This window comes from Podarcis cretensis, assembly GCF_951804945.1.
Source record: "Podarcis cretensis genome assembly, chromosome: 13".
Classification (NCBI taxonomy): Eukaryota; Metazoa; Chordata; class Lepidosauria; order Squamata; family Lacertidae; genus Podarcis; species Podarcis cretensis.
This window is the reverse complement of record NC_137182.1, coordinates 15,995,434-16,016,313: the sequence shown is the minus strand read 5'-3', so window position 1 is coordinate 16,016,313 and position 20,880 is coordinate 15,995,434. Positions and strand designations below refer to the sequence as shown.

Sequence of the window (20,880 nt, the reverse complement as noted above, 5' to 3'; positions counted from 1 at the left end):
AGCCGAAGACGGGCCGCGATTGGGCGGCCGGCCGCAAGGAGCTTTGGGACTTGTAGTCATCTCTTGGCGGCTCACGGCGGGAACCGGAAGCGCAGCGCACGTGAACCACTGTGGGGCGGGGGGAGCAAACCCTGGTTGACTGTGCTTTGCTGTACTAGCAGTTGGGAGGTTTCAAGTCTGATGAACGGCGATATGGAAATTTAATTAATAATAATCAGTGCTTTTTCCTGGGGGGACGCATACCCCTAAACATTTTGTGAATTTTTATACTTTTGTCCATTTACTGTATTGATTTTTCCTGATTTGAACTATAAAATGGTGATTTTTTTTGGGTTAAAAAAAAAAAAGCACTGGTAATAATGATAATAATAGACCCTTCAGGCAGGAAAACCCCAAATGTGACAATAATAATAATAATAATGATGATGATGATAATATAATTTATAATTTGTACCCTGCCCATCTGGCTGGGTTTCCCCAGCCACTCTGGGCGGCTTCCACAAAGACGAAAAATACACTAAGATGTGACACATTAATAATAATAAACCCTTAAGTGGGAGAATACAAATGTAACTAGGATGGTGCCTTTCTCAAACCCCTTACAATGCCGGAATCTCATTTAAGTTGGTTCTGGAGCAGCAGCAAACAAGCGTGACAACTCTTCAGATATTTGAAGATGGCTCGCATAACTCCTTTAAGTCTTCTCCAGGCTAAACATACTCAACTCCCTCAACCGTTTCTCATAAGGCTTGGATTCCCAATCCTTATAGATTCACAGATTCCAAGAACTGTAGAGATGGAAGGGACCATGAGGATCACCTAGTCCAGTCCTTTACAATGCTGGAATGTTTTTGCCCAACATGGGGCTCGAACCCACAACCTGAGATTAAGAGTCTTGTGCTGTACCAACTGAGCTATCATGGGTCACCCTCCTCTGCACAAGTTCCAAATATAGTGTTAATTAAACTTCTTTGGGTTCAATGTCTCCTAGACTTTTTTGGATAACCACCAAATATGAGGGGATGCTACTGAAGCCATTTTTTTGCTATCAGATTTAGCAAATTGGTATCAAATAAAATATCAGTTATGAATATGTGATTCTATTTCTGCCTTGGCTGGCAGCAGTTCTCCAGAGGCTCCAATCACCTAAAATCCTCTTTTAACAGAAGCTGCAAGGGATTGAATATTGGGTTTTATTTATTTCTATTGTGGTACATGTTTATACCTCCTTCACTCAGGGGAGCAACAAGCAGAATATATGCCCCAGGGAGAGCACAACAATTTCTGTGAGGTTTGGCTGAGTGAAAGTCATCCTGTTGAGTAGATATTTAAACCCGATTTCCCCAGCCAAAGTCCATCAACATTCAAGACACCACTACACTAACTAATCTACTTGGGGCAGAGAAGGAACTAGGTGTTTTTGTGTTTGTTTTCAAGTAAGTTGTCCCAAAGCAAGAAGGGATAATGTCCCTCACAAGTCTATAGTGTTTTGTTTTGAAGTTAGACGCTAGGTGAAAATACAGATTTTTGCATTTCAGGACCTATGAGAAACCACACGGCTCTGCCTTAAATTCTCTCATCAACGATTTTAAATTCAAGAACTGGCAACAATCCTAATTTTACCAGGGGAGGGAGGATAGCGTGCATTCAAAGAATCTACTCTGCCACAGAACTGTCACCCAGTTGCCTCTGTCAGCTGAGATTTTGTCTCAAAGACTTTCAAGCAACCAGTCGATACTACTAGTTTATTTATTTAATAAAATTTATATACCGCTTGATTGTAGGGGAAAGCCTCAGAGCGGTTTACAAAATAATAATTATCGCTTTAAAAATTTGCGCCATAATTTAAAACACAGAGAGTTAGAACCCCAATAGAATAGGGGGTTTTTTTGTAATCTTTGTTTGAAATGCATTCCTGTTTCTTGGTTGTAAGCATGATTTGTTTTTGTGTGTGGAAAAGTGGCATATAAATAAAATGTATGAATGAAAGCGTGAATGAACAGACTCAAACAAGTTAAAATTCATACAGGCTTTCTAAGCCTCAAGGTAGGCTTGTTTAAATAAGAATGCCTTTAGCAGGCGTCGAAAAAGAATACAGTGAAGGAGCTTCAGTCTTTCTCGCTGGCCAAGAGGAGCAGCTTTAAAACTAGCTTTGACCGCCTAGAAACCTTTCGAATTCTTTGCCCATTCCTTGCGCTCCTCGCCTCTCTCTTCCTCAAATCGCGACGATGGCTTCGTGCTTGGGGAAGCAGAGCCCAGCCTCGGTGGCAGCGATTGGTTGGGCTTCCCGGCGTGACTTCCCTCTGCCAATAGGAAGTCGGAAAACTTGGACACGGGTGAAGCCGACGAGAGAGGGGGAAAGGTCTCAGTCAGCATTTGGTGGCGGAACCGAACTGGTGAGTGTGGGATGTTTTCGCGAGGATCGGGACCCTTCCTTCGCTGAACCCGGGGGCTGGGAGGGTAGGCATATCCCATGGGAGAACAAGCTTGTTCGGGTTTATTTCCTGCGCGGCGTACCGAGGGTTTCTGAGAACGTGCAGAGTTCTCGCGCCGCGTTCGCTGTTGAGCCACCGCAGTCAAGTCACCTCGCCTCTGAGATTAAGTGGAAGGGATTCCAGGGTAGCCAGACAGTTCTATCCTTCAGCGCTTCTTCTCTCTCTCTCTCTCTCTCTCTCTCTCTCTCTCTCTCTCTCTCTTTTAAATAGAAATTTTGGAGGTGTAGGTGGCAGGGGGCTCCACATCTGTGGCAGAAGACAGCAGTGAATTATATTTGTTTTCTCCCGGTTTCTCTGGAGGAATCTCCGTTTTGCAAAACTCCAACCTTGCCTTTCCAAAGTTAAACGACTTATTGCCAGTTTTTGCCCTCTCTCTCTCTCTTTTAAGAGCCACAGATTTCAAATGCAAAGTCTTCACTGATTAGTAATGTTAAGCTGGGATAATATGAGATACTGGAGGTGGGACACCGTAACGTATTGCAGAGGGCCTGAGCCATGCTCTTGTTAGGACCTAAGGGTTCCCCTGAACCCTTCTTTAAAAACACAGGGTCTCTGGCTTTGCCCTGAAATCCATCTACTGCAAATTATTAAGTTTGCAGATGATACTACCATAATGGGTCTAATTACAGGTGGAGATGAATCAGCGTACAGGGGGAGGTTCAAAAACTATCTACAGTACATGGTGCCTAGAGAATAAAGGTAAAGGTAAAGGGACCCCTGACCATTAGGTCCAGTCGTGGCCGACTCTGGGGTTGCGGTGCTCATCTTGCTTTATTGGCCGAGGGAGCCGGCGTACAGCTTCCAGGTCATGTGGCCAGCATGACTAAGCCGCTTCTGGCGAACCAGAGCAGCGCATGGAAACGTCGTTTACCTTCCCGCAGGAGCGGTGCCTATTTATCTACTTGCACTTTGACGTGCTATCGAACTGCTAGGTTGGCAGGAGCAGGGACCGAGCAATCGCGGGGATTCGAACCGCCAACCTTCTGATCGGCAAGCCCTAGGCTCTGTGGTTTAACCCACAGTGCCACCCGCCTAGAGAATAACTTGCACCTAAATATTAGCAAGACAAAGGAGATGGTGTTGGAGTTTCGGAGGAAGAGAGGGAAACTAGCCCTGTTGTATATGGAGGAGGGGGGATTGTGTGGAGATAGTCTCTTCCTTTAAATTCTTGGGAGTTTACCTTAGTGAAGATCTCACTTGGAAAAACATTGTAACTTAGGTGGTTAGGAAGAGACTCCATTTCCTCGGGGTCTTGCGAAAGAACAATGTTAAACAACAATTGATGACCTCCTTCTACTGGTCCACAATAGAAAGTGTCCTCTCATATTGTATCATAGTGTGGTACGTTGGCTTGACAGCCACGGACAAAAAGTCTTTACAGAGGGTGGTGAACGCAGCACATCATATCATGGGCTGTCCCTGAGCCCACTAGATGACATCGCAAGGGATCGATGCCATAGGAGAGCGAGAAAAAATCTCAGGGACGATTCACACCCCAGCCAGCACCTCTTTAATCTTCTACTCTCCGGCAGGAGATATAGAATCAGTCATACCAACAGGCTAAAAAACAGTTTCTATCTGTGGGCTGTTAGGCTGCTGAACGGAAAATAATATAGTGCAACTGACTTTTGGGGTTGGTGTGTTGTGCGACAAGCACACAGAGTACAATGAGATTGAGTGTTGGGGGGGGAGGGAGGCTCGGTTAATTTCATTGTACTCAGGTTGTATATTGACAATAAAAGTATTATTATTATTATTATTATAAAGGTATTACTATATTTTGAAACTTCAAATCGTATACCTTCCTTCAGCCCATGGCAATTTCAAATTTTAAGACGCTCTAGATTTCACTGTAGACATACACCATCACACTCCCAAAATAAGATTTCCTGTCGACACCACCACCACAAAATTGGCCACAAAATTCACAATACTACCCTAATGGAAGAGTATTGGTATTTTGCCACCGTTGTAGAAATGGCAAAAGATTCTTGCATTGCAGGGCGTTGAACTAGATGACACTCACAGTCCCTTCCAACTCTACAATTCTATGCTAATCCTTAGGTAATATTTCTGCTTGTTACGGAGGTGTTGTTTTTTACATTATGTGGAAGAAACCAGATAATTTGAACCTGGTCATTTAACTCCATGCCCATTGACCAATCCCCCTAATCTTTCATATTTGCCTTGAGAGAGCTTGGGTTTTGACCTTTGAAACTCTAAATGGTTCCTGGTTAAGTTATTAAATAAAGGACTGCCTGTGTCCATATGAAGCTTCTCCTGGATTAAGACCGGCACTGGAGGCCCTACTCAGTGGCTCACCTTTAAGATCCATTTAATTCGACAGCCATGAGGAGAAGGGATGGTCCTTTCCTTATGGAACTCACTCCCAAAGGATCTGTCATTGGCTGTCTCAGTATTGAAAGGCTTTGAACTTCTACCTCTTTCAAATGATATTTAAAATGTGTGCTTTATTGGTCATCCATGCTGCTGTTTTAATACTGCGGATATGCTGGTTGAATTGCATTTAAATGTATTGTTGGTTTTTTGTGTTTTTATTTTTCTTGTAATGATAGGGAGCAGCTAAAAAATATAGTGATTATTTTCTCCCCTTTGTGATTTTTTAAACACCTAAATTCCAGATAAGATGGATAAAAATCAATGATTTTTTTTAAAATGAAATTTAAAAATCGGGTTTTTAAAAAGATTAAATCAGGTTTTTTTATTTAAATCGGATTTTTTAAAATAAAATGCTTTTGGAGGAAAAATCTTTCTAAAGATAGTTTTCTGTTTAAGTTACATTGTAGACCAAAGGCTTTTAATCAGGAAATAAGGATTTGTTTTAAGTTTTTCATGTGTATAAAACTCAAAGGTTTTGTTTTTAAAAAACCATTTAACCACATTAGTTAACAAACATGGATACATATGCTATATAATGTTATTGTTTTCGTTAAAGAGATTGTTTAAATTGTTATTAAGGAAATGATTATTTTTCTCCTTCCAGTAAAGTACAGCAGAAAAGTTGTCCAAATATAAACAGTTAACTTATTAAACCTCACAATAATTTCATAATTATCTGTCTATGTATTTCTAATAGTATAACCAAATCAGTAATTTTTGATATAACTGTAAAAACTACTCTGAAAATTTATTATTCCAAAAATGAAACCTTCATCTGGTTGTAAATATTAAGATTATACCAGCAAGAACGAGTCTTTCTGTAAAAAATGATTTAAATCAAGTCTTACTGATTTGAATCAATTTGATTTAAGTCAAATCCACCCTGATAGGATGTTAAGTGGTGAGGTGGGTTGAGGGAAAAGTTGAAGCTCTTCAGAACCAAGTTTACAAATGAGCACAAGCTGAGTTTCACATTTCTTTTGTCGCTTAATGGTATTTTTTTCTTTTCCATCCAGGGCAGGATGTTTCTGGTAGGACTAACAGGTGGCATTGCCTCAGGGAAAAGTACGGTGGTTGCTATGCTGCGGGAACTGGGCTGTGCTGTCATTGATGCTGATGTTATAGCCCGACAAGGTGAGCCAGCCTGTTCTCCTTGGTATGAGGGTGAACAGAAGATGCACTTTTGTTCGCCAGTGGACCGCTGGCCAGAGGCAATAGATCCTCCAGGATCCCCAAGGGAGTTGTTGTTGGGTCTACTATTGGGTTCTCGGCCTGGATCCATTTGTGGGATAAAAATGAGACAAATAAATAAATTCCAGGCCAATGTTGCTTGCCATGCAATCTTCCAGTTGTCTTGGGGCCTACCCACATACTGGTTTTCTTCCTCAAACAGAAACTGCTGAGGAAGAATAGATGGTTAATTTGGATTAGGCCTGCAGCACTGGGGAAAAGGTAAAGGGGCCCCTGACCATTAGGTCCGGTCGTGGCCGACTCTGGGGTTGTGGCGCTCATCTCGCTTTATTGGCCGAGGGAGCCGGCGTACAGCTTCCGAGTCATGTGGCCAGCATGACTAAGCCGCTTCTGGCGAACCAGAGCAGTGCACGGAAACACCGTTTACCTTCCCGCTGGAGCGGTACCTATTTATCTACCTGCACTTTGACGTGCTTTCGAACTGCTAGGTTGGCAGGAGCAGGGACCGAGCAATTGCGGGGATTCGAACCGCCAACCTTCTGATCGGCAAGCCCTAGACTCTGTGGTTTAACCCACAGCGCCACCTGTGTCCCCAGCAGTACTGGGGAACTGGGCTTAATTCTTTGCTTAAGCCAGGGGTCAGCAAAATTTTTCAGCAGGGGGCTGTTCCACTGTCCTTCAGACCATATTGTGGGCCGGACTATATTTTGAAGGAAAAAAATGAACGAATTCCTATGCCCCACAAATAACCCAGAGATGCATTTTAAATAAAAGGACACATTCTACTCATGTAAAAACACGCTGATTCCCGGACTCTCCGTGGGCCGGATTTAGAAGGCGATTGGGCCTGATCCAGCCCCCGGGCCTTAGTTTGCCTACCCATGGCTTAAGCCAGGCTTCCGCAACCTTGGCCCTCCAGATGTTTTGAGACTACAATTCCCATCATTCCTGACCACTGGTCCTGCTAGCTAGAGATCATGGGAGATGTAGGCCAAAAACGTCTGGAGGGCCGAGGTTGAGGAAGTCTGGCTTAACTGCTGCAGCCCTGATCTCAAAACACACACACACACACACACACACACCCCTGAGAGGCGCTGTTGACCTAGAAAAACTATCTCTGCAGAAATTCTGTACCTGTAGGTGCGACGAAAACTCAGCCCCCCATCCTCTCCACCAATTGCCTTTCGAAGAGTAAAATAAAACTACGTCGGGAGTTTTAAATCATGGAACTGTAATGTAATATGCTTGTGAGCTTCTAAACTTATTTGACTCACTGCTGCTAGAAAGACAGAATGCTGATCTACTGGTCTGTTCCGATAGAGCAGATCTTGTGCACTTGTTTGTTAGCCTGTGGATTGCTGCTGGAGGCAGGAGATATAACTGCAGAAAGCTTGGGAAAGCTCATGTGGCTTTCTGCTTGCGAGGAAGAGAAGCTGTGTTTGTCTCATCCCTCCGTCGACAGCACTTGGAACCTGTCTTTTTGCTAGTTGGAGGACGTCTGCAAATAGTTTGGGCCACTTGAAGCTAGGGCTGCTGTGGATTCTGATGCCAGCTGTTCTGCAATTGCTGGACTAATATGCAGCTCAGAATGTGGTTATCTGTCAGATTTCACACATCTCCAAATTTCTCGGCCCAAGAAATGAAAAGGCTCAGTATGCGTTATAAATGCACATGTTGTTGTTTAGTCGTTTAGTCGTGTCCGACTCTTCGTGACCCCATGGACCAGAGCACGCCATGCACTCCTGTCTTCCACTGCCTCCCGCAGTTTGGTCAGACTCATGTTTGTAGCTTCGAGAACACTGTCCAACCATCTCGTCCTCTGTCGTCCCCTTCTCCTTGTGCCCTCCATCTTTCCCAACATTAGGGTCTTTTCCAGGGAGTCTTCTCTTCTCATGAGGTGGCCAAAGTATTGGAGCCTCAGCTTCAGATAAATGCACATATTAGGATAGAAACGCATACGTCGTGACGCAGTGCATATTTAAATATGCATTTTGTGGTAGAAAGCATTTTTAAAATACAAATGTTCCTGCGGGTTTTCCAAAACCAAAATTTGCAAATTAGCGGGGAACTGGGACAGATTGGATTCATGAATGAGCGTATGTAGGAACTGACACAAACTGTCTTATCGCAAGCAACACTTCTCAACTTGCGGTTTGTCTCTGCTGTCCCCCTTGGCTCTGATCAAATTTCCCAGTGCTACCCCTGACAAAAAATTGAAAGCAACTCTGGTGGAGTCTTAATGTTAACCCATCTTTCCTCAGTGGTCCAGCCACACTTCCTGGCATACCAGCGCATTGTGCATTCCTTTGGCACCGAAATTCTCCTGGAGAGCGGCGAGATCAACCGCGAAGCTCTGGGAAGCATAGTTTTCTCTCAGCCCGAAAAGCGTCGGCTGCTGAATTCCATCACTCACCCTGAGATACAGAAGGAGATGGTAAAACAGATTTTGAAATACTTTATGCTGGGTAAGCTACTGGTGAGGTTGATTTTTATTTTTATTTTACTTTGCGGAATCCTCTGGGCATCGATACACGCTGACAAAAGCTGCATCGTCTCCCTTTGCCCTGCATTTTATTTTATTTTTCTTTGCCGGCCAAGAGGGGACGGACTGTAAAAAGGCCTCTGAGCTGCTTCCTTTGTGCCGTGTTTGCGCTCATCCATTCACTGCTTACATCCTGAGAATCCTTCCTTCTTTATCCTTGCCCTTTGCATTTTTGCTCCCTTAACGTTGCCTTTAAAGAGCACACACAAAAGAGTCTTTGGGAAGTATTGTGCATAATGTCACACCTTCAGAAATGCTTGCATGCACCCCCAGCCCCCCCCCCCTTTTTCCGGGCGCTCTTATAAAAGCTCTTTTTGAACTCGATAAGGTAAAAGAATGGTTTGACAGCTGGGATTTCTGCACCGTCTCTCTATTCCCTTTCATTCCTCTGATAACTGTAACAAATACAGCTGACAAATCTGTCTAATCAAGGGCCTGATAATATCGCCAGCTGCTTTGGAGGTCTCGGGGTAGCAGAGAAGGGTCTCCTCACAAGGAGGAACTCATTGAAAGCAGACAGGGTGGGAGGGAGAGCCAGAGCTCTCTGTTTTCCAGTTTCTAAGGCCAATATAACCCCCTTAGATGAGAGGGGAAAGCGTTTAGGGAACTGGGAAAATAGCCTCACTGGTGATCTTCAAAGCTTTGTTCTTCAGAAGACCTAGACTTTTCTGCAAATTAAGGTAATTGGAGTAATTCAACTCCCGTCATTCAAATTAGTGGCAATATTATAAAAGCGGCTCCTCCTCTGAACTGCGCACTATAATGCGGGAACTTCCCTGTGCTTCCGAAGGAGTTTGCCACATGAAGCCAGAGGAGGGGAGCGTTCCCTGGTCAAAAAAATGATATCCCGGTGCCTTGTTCGTTATATGGATCCTGGTCCAATTTTGTTGTTGCTAAATAATTTTTATTAATTTTCAATTACAAAAATCCAATATGCACCATATTATATTAACATGAAATAAAGGTAAAGGGACCCCTGACCATGAGGTCCAGTCATGGCCGACTCTGGGGTTGCAGCGCTCATCTTGCTTTATTGGCCGAGGGAGCCGGCATACAGCTTCCGGGTCATGTGGCCAGCATGACTAAGCCGCTTCTGGCAAACCAGAGCAGCGCATGGAAACGCCGTTTACCTTCCCGCCGGAGCGGTTCCTATTTATCTACTTGCACTTTGACGTGCTTTTGAACTGCTAGGTTGGCAGGAGCAGGGACCGAGCAACGGGAGCTCACCCCGTTATGGGGATTTGAACTGCCGACCTTCTGATCGGCAAGTCCTAGGCTCTGTGGTTTAACCCACAGCGCCACCCTTGTCCCTCTCAAATAAAGGTACCTTTTACCTTAACACCAAATAGCGATACCAATTCAAATACAAATCAATTACATAGCCAATTATAAATCTTGTGGGGCTTCCCAGTTGCTGTACTTCAGGGTCTGATTCCCTTTAATTCTGCCTCCAGACTCTTGCTCAAATGAAATACAATCCATTCTTGATAAAATCCCTTATACCACAGCTACAAAAGTTAACTTCAGTTCGCATTAACACATATAATAATTTGCAAATTCGCAGGTGAAGTTCTCCTTTCTTCTCCTGTGTGAGGTTTTAATTTCCATCACTTGTTCCGTTAATTCTTTATCCAATATTATGTCCATATGAGGCCTTCTGGCTTCGTTGACTCAGAGTTATTCTGAAGAAATCTCGCTCTTTGTTCTGATTGCAACTGTAAAATTCCACTTTCAATTTCAGGCAGGGAGCCACCCAAATTTTACTCCAGAATCTGACAAGGGGATGAAATCACACACATTCTTGAATTTGCAGTGCTTTACACAAAACTCCTTGTGCAGTTTTGTGTGTGTGTGTTTGTGTGTGGAATGAATGCTTGCAGTTTCTACAACATATGCGATACAAAATTCACCTCCCTCCCCTCCGCAGGCCATCGGTATGTGATCCTCGATATCCCACTCCTTTTTGAAACCAACACGCTGATCAAGTTCATGAAACACACCGTTCTCGTGTACTGGTAAGGATATTACAGGGAACAATGTCGTTATGTCACAATACAAAAGCGCCAGACAGTCTGATGCAACAAAGGACAGAGGATGCCCATTGGAATGCATTGGCTCCTGAACTGAGTCAGGAATCATAGAATTTAGACTAGAGTCATCTAGTCCCTGCAATGCAGGAATCTCAACTAGATCATACATGACAGATGGCTGTCCAAGCTCTGCTTACATGGGATTTCCACGTGACCTTTCAGATGAACCAAATCCATTATAACTGGTTGCTCGTACAGTCGTACTTTGGAAGTTGAACAGAATCCATTCTGGAAGTCCATTCGACTTCCAAAATGTTCGGAAACCAAAGTGCGGCTTCTGATTGGCTGCAGGAAGCCCCGTCAGACGTTCGGCTTCCAAAAACAGTTCGCAAACCGGAACAGTCACTTCCAGGTTTGCGGCATCCGGGACCTAAAACGTTTGAGAACTAAGCTGTTTGAAAACCAAGGTACGACTACTGTACAGTGTTAGAAACTCAGATATATAAGCTAGGAGCCAAATTGCTCCTTAAAACCAGGGTTACAGTCGCCAGAATGAAATGCGTACTTGCCATTTTGGGGGCAGACTCAAAATCTGTGCAGGTAAAACATAACAAATAGAATTCTACAAGTGTGTGAAAACAGGCAAGATCCAAGGTTCTCCAGGCATACACCTCCATATGGCGGTCGACATCAGGAACCATCCTGGTGCCCAGGCATCTTTACCTGGTCGCAGGTGGCCGATACCCAGGTGCAAAATGCACTTGACAGATTCCAAACTCTGTTTCTGCAGCATTTTCAAGGGCAGTACTGTAACGGCCACACTGAATATTGTTGCGCTTCCGAATGGACTGACCCTTGGAATGGGTTGGAGCTCCTGCAAACCTGTGAACAGAGTTGTATAAAAAGTTTATTTTGTAGGGGCCACATTCCTGTCTGGATAATCTTTCAGAGGCCACAAGCCTCTGATGGGTGAGGATAGAGCCAAAAGTGACCAGAGCAACAAATGCAACTCTTACCTTTGTGTAACAGGCTAGTGTCTGCGCGTGCACACACGCGCGTCAAGCAACGGGCATTATCAGAGTTTAAGGATCTGGTCCTGCCACACAGGAACAATCACGCACCATGCAAAGCAGAACCAGTGATGGGGATGGCCTGGGAAGAGGGGTGTGTGGCTAGGAAGAGACCCAAATCCCAGAGGGAGAGGCCCCTGAGGGCTGCTTTTTGCCCCCAAGCCTGAGGTGTCCCATCCTCAAGTTAGATGGAGAAGGTAAACGTATCTCTTCAGGGAATTAATTAGCTGTTCCTGTTAAACCACAGAGGGTCAGAAGGTCGGCGGTTCGAATCCCCGCGACGGGGTGAGCTCCCGTTGCTCGGTCCCTGCTCCTGCCAACCTAGCAGTTTGAAAGCACGTCAAAGTGCAAGTAGATAAATAGATACCGCTCCAGCAGGAAGGTAAACGGCGTTTCCATGCGCTGCTCTGGTTCGCCAGAAGTGGCTTAGTCATGCTGGCCACATGACCTGGAAGCTGTACGCCGGCTCCCTTGGCCAATAAAATGAGATGAGCGCTGCAACCCCAGAGTCGGCCATGACTGGACCTAATGGTCAGGGGTCCCTTTACCTTTACCTATCCTTCGACAGGTTTTGTGTGTGTGTGTGTGTGTGTTTACTTTTTCCTCAGCAGATTTGCTGGTTGAGGTCCTTGTCCTTCACCCCTCAGAACTCAGCCTTGACAACTGAGCCCACTCTGCTTGACCATGACCCTTCCCACAGATCTCTTCATAGGCCATGTTCACACCCTAAAGCACTATGACACCACTTGAAACAGTTGTGGCTTCCCCCAAAGAATTCTGGGAGCTGTAGTTTCTTAAAGGGTGCAGAGAGTTATTAGGGGTGGCCCTTGTTCCTCTCACAGAGCTACACTGCTGACTGTTTTAACGGTCAACCCCTCTTCACAGGGAACTCTTGAGAACTGTAGCTCTGTGAGGCATCCAGTTTACATATATATATATATATATATATATATATATATATATATATATTAAAACTATATACTGCCACTCATCAACAGATCTCAGGGCAGTTCACAGAATAAACTACAAGATAAAACGCAAGTAAATAATTAAACCAAAGCAGCAAAACAATAACAGACACATTTAAAAGTCTGTAGAATATTAATCGGCCAAAGGCCTGGTTGAAGAGGAACATATTCTTCTGGCGCCTAAAGCTATATAATGAAGGCGCCAGGCGAAGCATTCCACAAATGGGGAGCCACCGCAGAAAAGGCCCGTTCTCATGTTGCCACCCTCTGGACCTCTCAGCAAAGTACAGCTCCCAGATTTTTTTTTGGGGGGGGGGAGCCGTGATTGCTAGCTGGACCAGTCTGTTTCCAGCATATCATTTTTCCTGCTAGATGACCGTTTGAAACCAAGAGGAGGGCATAAAGGTAAAAAGAAAAAAAAAAGGTAAAGGAGCCCTGGACGGTTAAGTCCAGTCAAAGGTGACTATGGGGCTGCGGCGCTCATCTCGCTTTCAGGCTGAGGGAACCGGCGTTTGTCCACAGACAGCTTTCCGGGTCATGTGGCCAGCAGGACTCAACCGCTTCTGGTGCAATGGAACACCGTGATGGAAACCAGAGCGCACGAAAACGCCATTTAGCTTCCCGCCACTGCGGTACCTATTTATCTACTTGCACTGGTGTGCTTTTGAACTGCTAGGTTGGCAGGAGCTGGGACAGAGCGACGGGAGCTCACCCTGTTGCGGGGATTCGAACTGCCGAACTTCTGATCAGCAATCCCAAGAGGCTCACTGGTTTAGACCACCCGCATCCCATACATATGGTGTGTATGTGGCCATAGTATCTCCCTGCTTTTCCATGTCTTAGCCGTGCTGGAGTGTGTAAGAGCAGCAGGATTTGACTAGATACTGTATTTTTCGCTCTATAAGACGCACCAGACCATAAGACGCACCTAGTTTTTGGAGGAGGAAAACAAGAAAAAATATATATATTCTGAATCCCAGAAGCCAGAACAATAAATGGGATCACTGTGCAGCAATCCCTCTTGCTGTTCTGGCTTCTGGGATAGCTGTGCAGCCTGCATTCACTCTCCTTACTTTTTAGAAGGGAAAAAGTGCGTCTTATAGAGTGAAAAATACGGTAGATGGGAGGGGGGGTTTACACACACACACACACACACACACACACTCACAGCCCTTTCTGACTTCTCACTTCCTCTTCCCTTCCTTTGCCAAGTGACCCACAGAGCCAGTTGTCCCGCCTGATGCGCCGGAACAGGTTGACCCAGGCGGAGGCCGAAGCGCGCATTGCCGCCCAGCTGCCCCTGGACCAAAAGCTCAAGCTGGCCGGCCACGTCATCGACAACTCGAGAGATGTCGAGACCACGAGGAAGCAGGTCTTGAAGCTGCACTCCTCGTTGGAGGACTCCATGGACTTCCTCTTGGTGCGGCTCCTGGCCCTCACAGCAGCTGCTGGGGTTAGCGGCTTGCTGTATTTCCTACTGAGGCAGCTCATGTCTTAACTTGCTTTTGGTGGTGGTGACAGGAGAGGTAAGGGGGACCGAACCCTTCTGCGTTGGGAAGGGCAATATAAACCCAGAACCTTTCCGTATTTTTTGCAGCCTGAACGACTCAAAAGACCTCAAATCCAGGCAGCAAGCCTGTTGTCTTCCCGAACGCCTCTGGAAGTGAAAAGAGGCATCATTCATTCCAAAGCGGCTTTCGGCTATCTTTGTACACGGCTCCCTTGCAAAAGATTTTAGTCGCACCTGAGGGGTTGTGGGTGTTGTTAACTAAAGCTGGTAGGAATTTTGGTCTGCTGGGCCGAGGGGCTGTGGGTGGGGATGAAACTTGCTGGCTACTAAAAAGGTAAAGGTAAAGGTACCCCTGCCCGTATGGGCCAGTCTTGACAGACTCTGGGGTTGTGCGCCCATCTCACTTAAAAGGCCAGGGGCCAGCGCTGTCCGGAGACACTTCCGGGTCACGTGGCCAGCGTGACATCGCTGCTCTGGCGAGCCAGAGCCACACACGGAAACGCCGTTTACCTTCCCGCTGGTAAGCGGTCCCTATTTATCTACTTGCACCCGGAGGTGCTTTCGAACTGCTAGGTTGGCAGGCGCTGGGACCGAGCAGCGGGAGCACACCCCGCCGCAGGGATTCGAACCGCCGACCTTTCGATCAGCAAGTGTAAAAACGCATCCTATTAAATTTGACATGAGGGTAAGCCCACAACAAAGTTCCTTTTTTAAAAAAAAGGGTACTGTAAACCTCTTGCCCCTCTCGCTCCCTCCAATATGCTATTGACTGCATCCTTGAGAGCTTCCTTTTCAATGGGTCTCCAGGAATGTGGTCAATATTGAATATTGCTTGTGGGGCACTCAGCCAAAATGCTCTCTGTGGGGAACCGACAAGGAAAAGTCGCTTCTCAGAGATGTGAAAATACCCTGAGAAGTTGGAGAGGCTGTTCCTTTCTTTTTTTTCTTCCCCTCTGGAGGCTGTTTGGTTACTGCATTTCATTTAACATCAATTTATCTGTATGACTCATACAGCTCAAGCGTTATGTACTACAGTCTTACAATATAGTATTTGTAATTATGAACTGGAGCTTGTAGGGTTTTTTCTGCCCCTCAGCGCCTGGCTTATATTCAAACAGAACATGATGATGATTGTTATTTATGAATCTCGTTATTTATGAATCGTGTCATGTTGAAGGATCCGGAAGCAATCTGCAATGCAATTAAAACCTATATAAAACACACACACACACACACACATATACATAGGTAAAGGGACCCCTGACCATTAGGTCCAGTCGTGGCCAACTCTGGGGTTGCGGCGCTCATCTTGCTTTATTGGCCGAGGGAGCCAGCGTACAGCTTCTGGGTCATGTGGCCAGCATGACTAAGCCGCTTCTGGCGAACCAGAGCAGCGCACAGAAACGCCGTTTACCTTCCCACCAGAGCGAACTGCTAGGTTGGCAGGAGCAGGGACCAAGCAACGGGAGCTCACCCCATTGCAGGGATTCGAACCACTGACCTTCTGATCGGCAAGTCCTAGGCTCTGTGGTTTAACCCACAGCGCCACCCACGTCCCTATGTATATACATACAAAGCAGTTAAAACAATTGCATATATAAAAACACACACATTTAGATAGATACATACACATACATACAAATGGAAGGGAGCTCTAATGGTCTGCTTATGGCATCATATGGAATGGCCCTCCTGATAGGCTGCCCTCTCCTGCGGAAATGCAGTGATTGATCAGGTGAGATGACTAACACATTCCAAATACGTGGTTTTCAAACTTATGCATTTAGGGAGCCTTTATACTGTGTACTGAGTCCAAGGAGCCTTCCTGCGGTCCCTGCACATAACATATTAGCACCGATATGCATTGCATGGGAAAATCAGCAAGGATGGAGAAATCTATGGCGACTCTGCACTTTGGAATACTGTTTAAAGTTCTGGTTTTCCCTTCTCAAAAAGCATTGAGGCGGAGGTTCGGAAAAGGGCAGCCGAAATTACCATTCCGTGAAGAAAGTTTCTAAGATTTGGGCCTTTTCCGTTCAGGAAAAATGGTGTAACAATACTGTGCAGGGTGGAGAGGGAGAGGTTTTTTCCTCTCGTAATGCGGGAACCCAGAGCTATCCAATGGAGGAGAGGCGGGAGAAAATGCTTCTTTTACACCTTGCATAGTTAAACTGTGGAACTTGCTGCCGCAAGATGCAGGCCCGCACGCCAACCTAGATGGCTTTAGAAGCGCTGCAGAAAAATTCACGGAGGATAAGGCTATTGGTGGCTTGTAGGAGCTCCGGTGACTAGGTGGTATTTCCTGTGACAGAGGTGTGCCTTTGAATCCCAGGCATTGGGGAACACAATAGGGCAGGGGTTGGCAAGGTTTACCTCCCTCCGTGGACCGGATTGCATGTGCACATAAGCATGCGGGCCCACGATTTTCGGCGTCTGCGCATGCACAATTTTCAGCGCTGCGGAGGCGAGTCCCCGCACCGTGCTGTGCCAGTTTAGCGCAGTGTGCAAGGAGTCGCTGAGTGGGCGGCTCGGTTTGGGGGTGGCTCGTGGGCCGGTTAAACCAGAGGTAGGCAAACTAAAGCCCGGGGGCCAGATGCGGCCCAATCGCCTTCTCAATCTGGCCTGCGGACAGTCCGGGAATCAGTGTGTTTTTACATGGGTAGAATGTGTCCTTCTATTTAAAATCCATCTCTGGGTTATTTGTGGGACCTGCCTGGTGTTTTTACATGAGTAGAATGTGTGCTTTTATTGAAAATGTATCTTTGGGTGATTTGTGGGGTACAGGAATTTGTTCATATTTTTGTTCAAACTACAGTTCGGCCCCCCACATGGTCTGAGGGATGGTGGACCGGCCCACGGCTGAAAAAGGTTGCTGAAACGACCCCCGTGGGCTGCTTGTGGCCCATGGGCCTTAGGTTGCCTACCCCTGCAGTAGGGAGAATGCTTTTGCACTTGTATGCTGCTTGTGGGCTTTGTCCCTGGTTGGCCAGGGCAGATATAAGAATCACAGAATTATAGAGCTAGAAGGGACCATGAGAGTCTTTATTCCTGCAATGCAGGAATATTTCATCTGACATGGGGCTCGAACCCATGACCCTCAGATTAAGAATCTCCTGCTCTATGGACTGAGCTATGGGGTGGTAGACTAGAGCCAGCAGGGCCCTTCTCACCCTCTTAAGCAGGCTTCCTCAACCTTGGCCCTCCAGATGTTTTTGGCCTACAACTCCCATGATCCCTAGCTAGCAGGACCAGTGGTCAGGGATGATGGGAATTGTAGTCTCAAAACATCTAGAGGGCCAGGGTTGAGGAAGCCTGGCTTAAGCCATGGGTAGGCAAACTAAGGCCCGGGGGCCAGATCCGGCCCAATCGCCTTCTAAATCTGGCCCACGGACAGTCCGGGAACCAGCTTGTTTTTACATGAGTAGAATGTGTCCTTTTATTTAAAATGCATCTCTGGGTTATTTGTGGGGCCTGCCTGGTGTGTTTACATGAGTAGAATGTGTGCCTCTTTACTCTTGAGATCGGAAGCTGTTCACTTGTCAGGACAGGATAAAAGGAGACCATTGCTCCTGAAGGTTGTCAGCCATTTTGTCTTCCTCAACCAGCTCCGATTGCAGGTCACAGTTCTACCAGGACTTTCTCCTGTGAAACAGATGCCAGCTTTGTTGGAGCGCTTTGAGGAAGTTGACAGAAACGGAATTGCTCCGAGGCTGGCTGGGTTTCACATCCTTTCGATATTGATGCCTCTACTTCCGCAAGCAAAAAGCAGAAGGCAGAAGTCATCCATAAATGGCCGGAGGCTTGCAGCCAATATTTTGTTTGGTAACACACACAACACACACAAGAAGAAAATCTCTACCTAGCTTCAAATGCACCTCTCTCATTCACCTCTCAATGTCCCTCCTTGCTTCTTGCCTGTGTCCTTTAAAAATAAATAAACCATTGATCCTTATTCAAAGGTATACAGAAACACACACCCATTACATAGTATCTGTTTATAATATATACAGCCACTTAATCTAAAGAGGAAGAAAATACAAGAAAAGGAGAAATCTGAAGAAGGAGAAAGCAAGAGAAAAGGAATACAGTAGAATGAAAAAGCCAAAGAAAGATAAGAACAAAATAAAAGGACACCCGGCTCTCTGTAGAATGAATATTATATTCATTCTTTAAGATCCAACCACTCTCTCTTCTATGAACTAGTATTTTTTCAATCTTCAAATCCAGATATTACAAGATCATTTTCTCTGTCACGCGAAAAGCATACGAAATTTCTAGCCCTTCAGCAATGGTAGTAATGATTTTTCTCTTTATCAAACATATTAGCTCAGCCATCTCCGCCAAGTCCAACAATTTTGCCTGAGTTTATCCTGATTCATGCCTTGGTGATGGCTCTCTCATAGTTTGTTGTGTGTGTGATGGAGGGGCACCTGCCCCTCAAGAAATGTGTCAGCTGACAGCTTCAAATGGTTGGGAGATTTGATTTGCATGATTTCCCTCTCCCGTCACAGGTGAGGCACTGCTTAAGTGGAGCTTTCATGTAAGCAGGTATCACGGGCAGAATGCCTGGCTCAGATGTTCTTGGAAGGCGAGAAGAATATTGCCTCCAGCCCAGTGAACCAGGACTTCCTTTGCCCTACGCAATCTCCAGTCCCCTTTCCTCCTCCTTTAGGCAAGTGCTGTGGGTGTTGTTGTTTTTAAAGAAGAAAAAATAAAACCATTGATTTTCAACAAGACATGCAAAAAGATTACACCAATAAGCACAGTGCCGGGTAGAATATCAGACAAAGTCTCCCCACAAAGGTGATAAAACAAACATCCAAATGCAAAGTTGATCGATCCAGCAATGTAGAAACGAGATATATAGTGGACTCTCGGGTTGCGGACATGATCCGTGTGGGATGCACGCGTGGGTTGCCATTCGGCGCTTCTGTGCATGCGCGCCGAAACCTGGACACCCATTCCAGTACTTCCGGGTTTCGGTGGGTCCGTAACCCAAAAAAATGAAGTGTCTGTAACCTGAGGTATGACTACTTACAGAAAAGGGGAGAAAAAGCATAAAGACCAAATTTATTTACAGTATATTATTCTTGCCATGTAAATAATACTATACAGTGGTACCTCGGGTTAAGTACTTAATTCGTTCCGGAGGTCCGTACTTAACCTGAAACTGTTCTTAACCTGAAGCACCACTCTAGCTAATGGGGCCTCCTGCTGCTGCCGCGCCGCCAGAGCACAATTTCTGTTCTCATCTTGAAGCAAAGTTCTTAACCTGAAGCACTATTTCTGGGTTAGCGGAGTCTGTAACCTGAAGCGTATGTAACCCGAGGTACCACTGTATATGAGCACCTCTTACATGTTCATGGGAGACAGACACAGAAAGGAAAAATTATTATTGTAACTAAAACCCTGGGAGAGCCCATTCCCCATGGTTGACCAACATAATAAAATGGTACCCAACAGAAAGGAATCTGTCTCTCTTCATTTGACCCCTCGGGACCCTTAGCTGATAAGTCGGTTTTTTCTAAAAGTGCCATTTCCCAACCTTTAGAATACCAGAATGCAACATTAGCACCAGCAAGATCTCTCCAGAACTGGGCTGTTGCAACTCTCGCTGCTGTAAATAAATGGATGATCAGTTGTTTATTACAAAGATTCCCTTCTCTGTGTGTTAAAGCTTCACTGCCACGTGCGCAAGATTGTACGAGACAAACGGATTCTCCTTTAAAGCTGAGAAACGGTTGTGACATTTCTGGAGCACCCCACCCAGAGCTCACAAAGCATGCTGCAGCAGCAAAAGGACATCAAAAACCCCTGAACTAAGGAAAAAAGGCTAGGTATTGTTGACAGCAGGCCGATTATTTCCAGAGGCAAGCCGAGGTTGCTACTTCAACAGGAATTGACAGCTAACCCTGGCTCCCTAATGAGCGTACATGTGTTTGCAAATAAGTATGTCTCTCCTTGTAGCTATTTAGTTTTTTCAAGTGTGTAGTTACAGTATCTATAATTATATTTTGCTGGTGGCCGCGAAGTCTCTGAAGCTGGATTGCCTGCTGGATTTGCTCTCAGAGCCAGTTTGGAAGAAGAAGAAGAGTTTGGATTTGATACCCTGCTTTATCACTACCCTAAGAAGTCTCAAGGGACGCGGGTGGCACTGTGGGTTAAACCACAGAGCCTAGGGCTTGCCGATCAGAAGGTTGGCGGTTCGAATCCCCGCAACGAGGTGAGCTCCCTGCTCCTGCCCACCTAGCAGTTTGAAAGCACGTTAAAGTGCAAGTAGATAAATAGGTACCGCTCCAGCAAGAAGGTAAATGGTGTTTCCGTGCGCTGCTCTGGTTCGCCAGAAGCGGCTTAGTCATGCTGGCCACATGACCCGAAAGCTGTACGCCGGCTCCCTCGGCCAATAAACTGAGATGAGCGCCGCAACCCCAAAGTCAGCCACGACTGGACCTAATGGCTAGGGGTCCCTTTACCTTTTTTTAAGGAGTCTCAAAGCAGCTAACAATCTCCTTTCCCTTCCTCCCCCACAACAAACACTCTGTGAGGTGAGTGGGGCTGAGAGACTTCAGAGAAGTGTGACTAGCCCAAGGTCACCCAGCAGCTGCATGTGGAGGAGCGGGGAAGCGAACCCGGTTCACCAGATTACGAGACTACCCCTCTTAACCACTACACCA

The 20,880-nt window shown here is 45.9% G+C and overlaps 1 protein-coding gene across 1 annotated transcript; it reads left to right on the top strand.

Annotated features, from left to right (window-relative positions):
* Positions 1-2,290: 2,290 nt before the first annotated feature.
* Positions 2,291-14,529, top strand: DCAKD (dephospho-CoA kinase domain containing). Its single transcript, XM_079950022.1, has 5 exons — positions 2,291-2,396; positions 5,912-6,029; positions 8,348-8,551; positions 10,556-10,643; positions 13,909-14,529. Exons 2-5 carry the CDS (start codon positions 5,918-5,920, stop codon positions 14,192-14,194), a joined length of 690 nt encoding a protein of 229 aa, XP_079806148.1. The 5' UTR covers positions 2,291-2,396; positions 5,912-5,917; the 3' UTR covers positions 14,195-14,529.
* The last annotated feature ends 6,351 nt before the right edge of the window (positions 14,530-20,880 follow it).

Bases quoted from the DNA above. Each gene is read 5' to 3' on its own strand.
- DCAKD (XM_079950022.1), top strand. From the start codon at position 5,918: ATGTTTCTGGTAGGACTAACAGGTGGCATTGCCTCAGGGAAAAGTACG. The intron at 6,030-8,347 runs GTGAGCCAGCCT...ATCTTTCCTCAG, and splicing joins TGATGTTATAGCCCGACAAG to TGGTCCAGCCACACTTCCTG. The intron at 10,644-13,908 runs GTAAGGATATTA...TCCTTTGCCAAG, and splicing joins CACACCGTTCTCGTGTACTG to TGACCCACAGAGCCAGTTGT.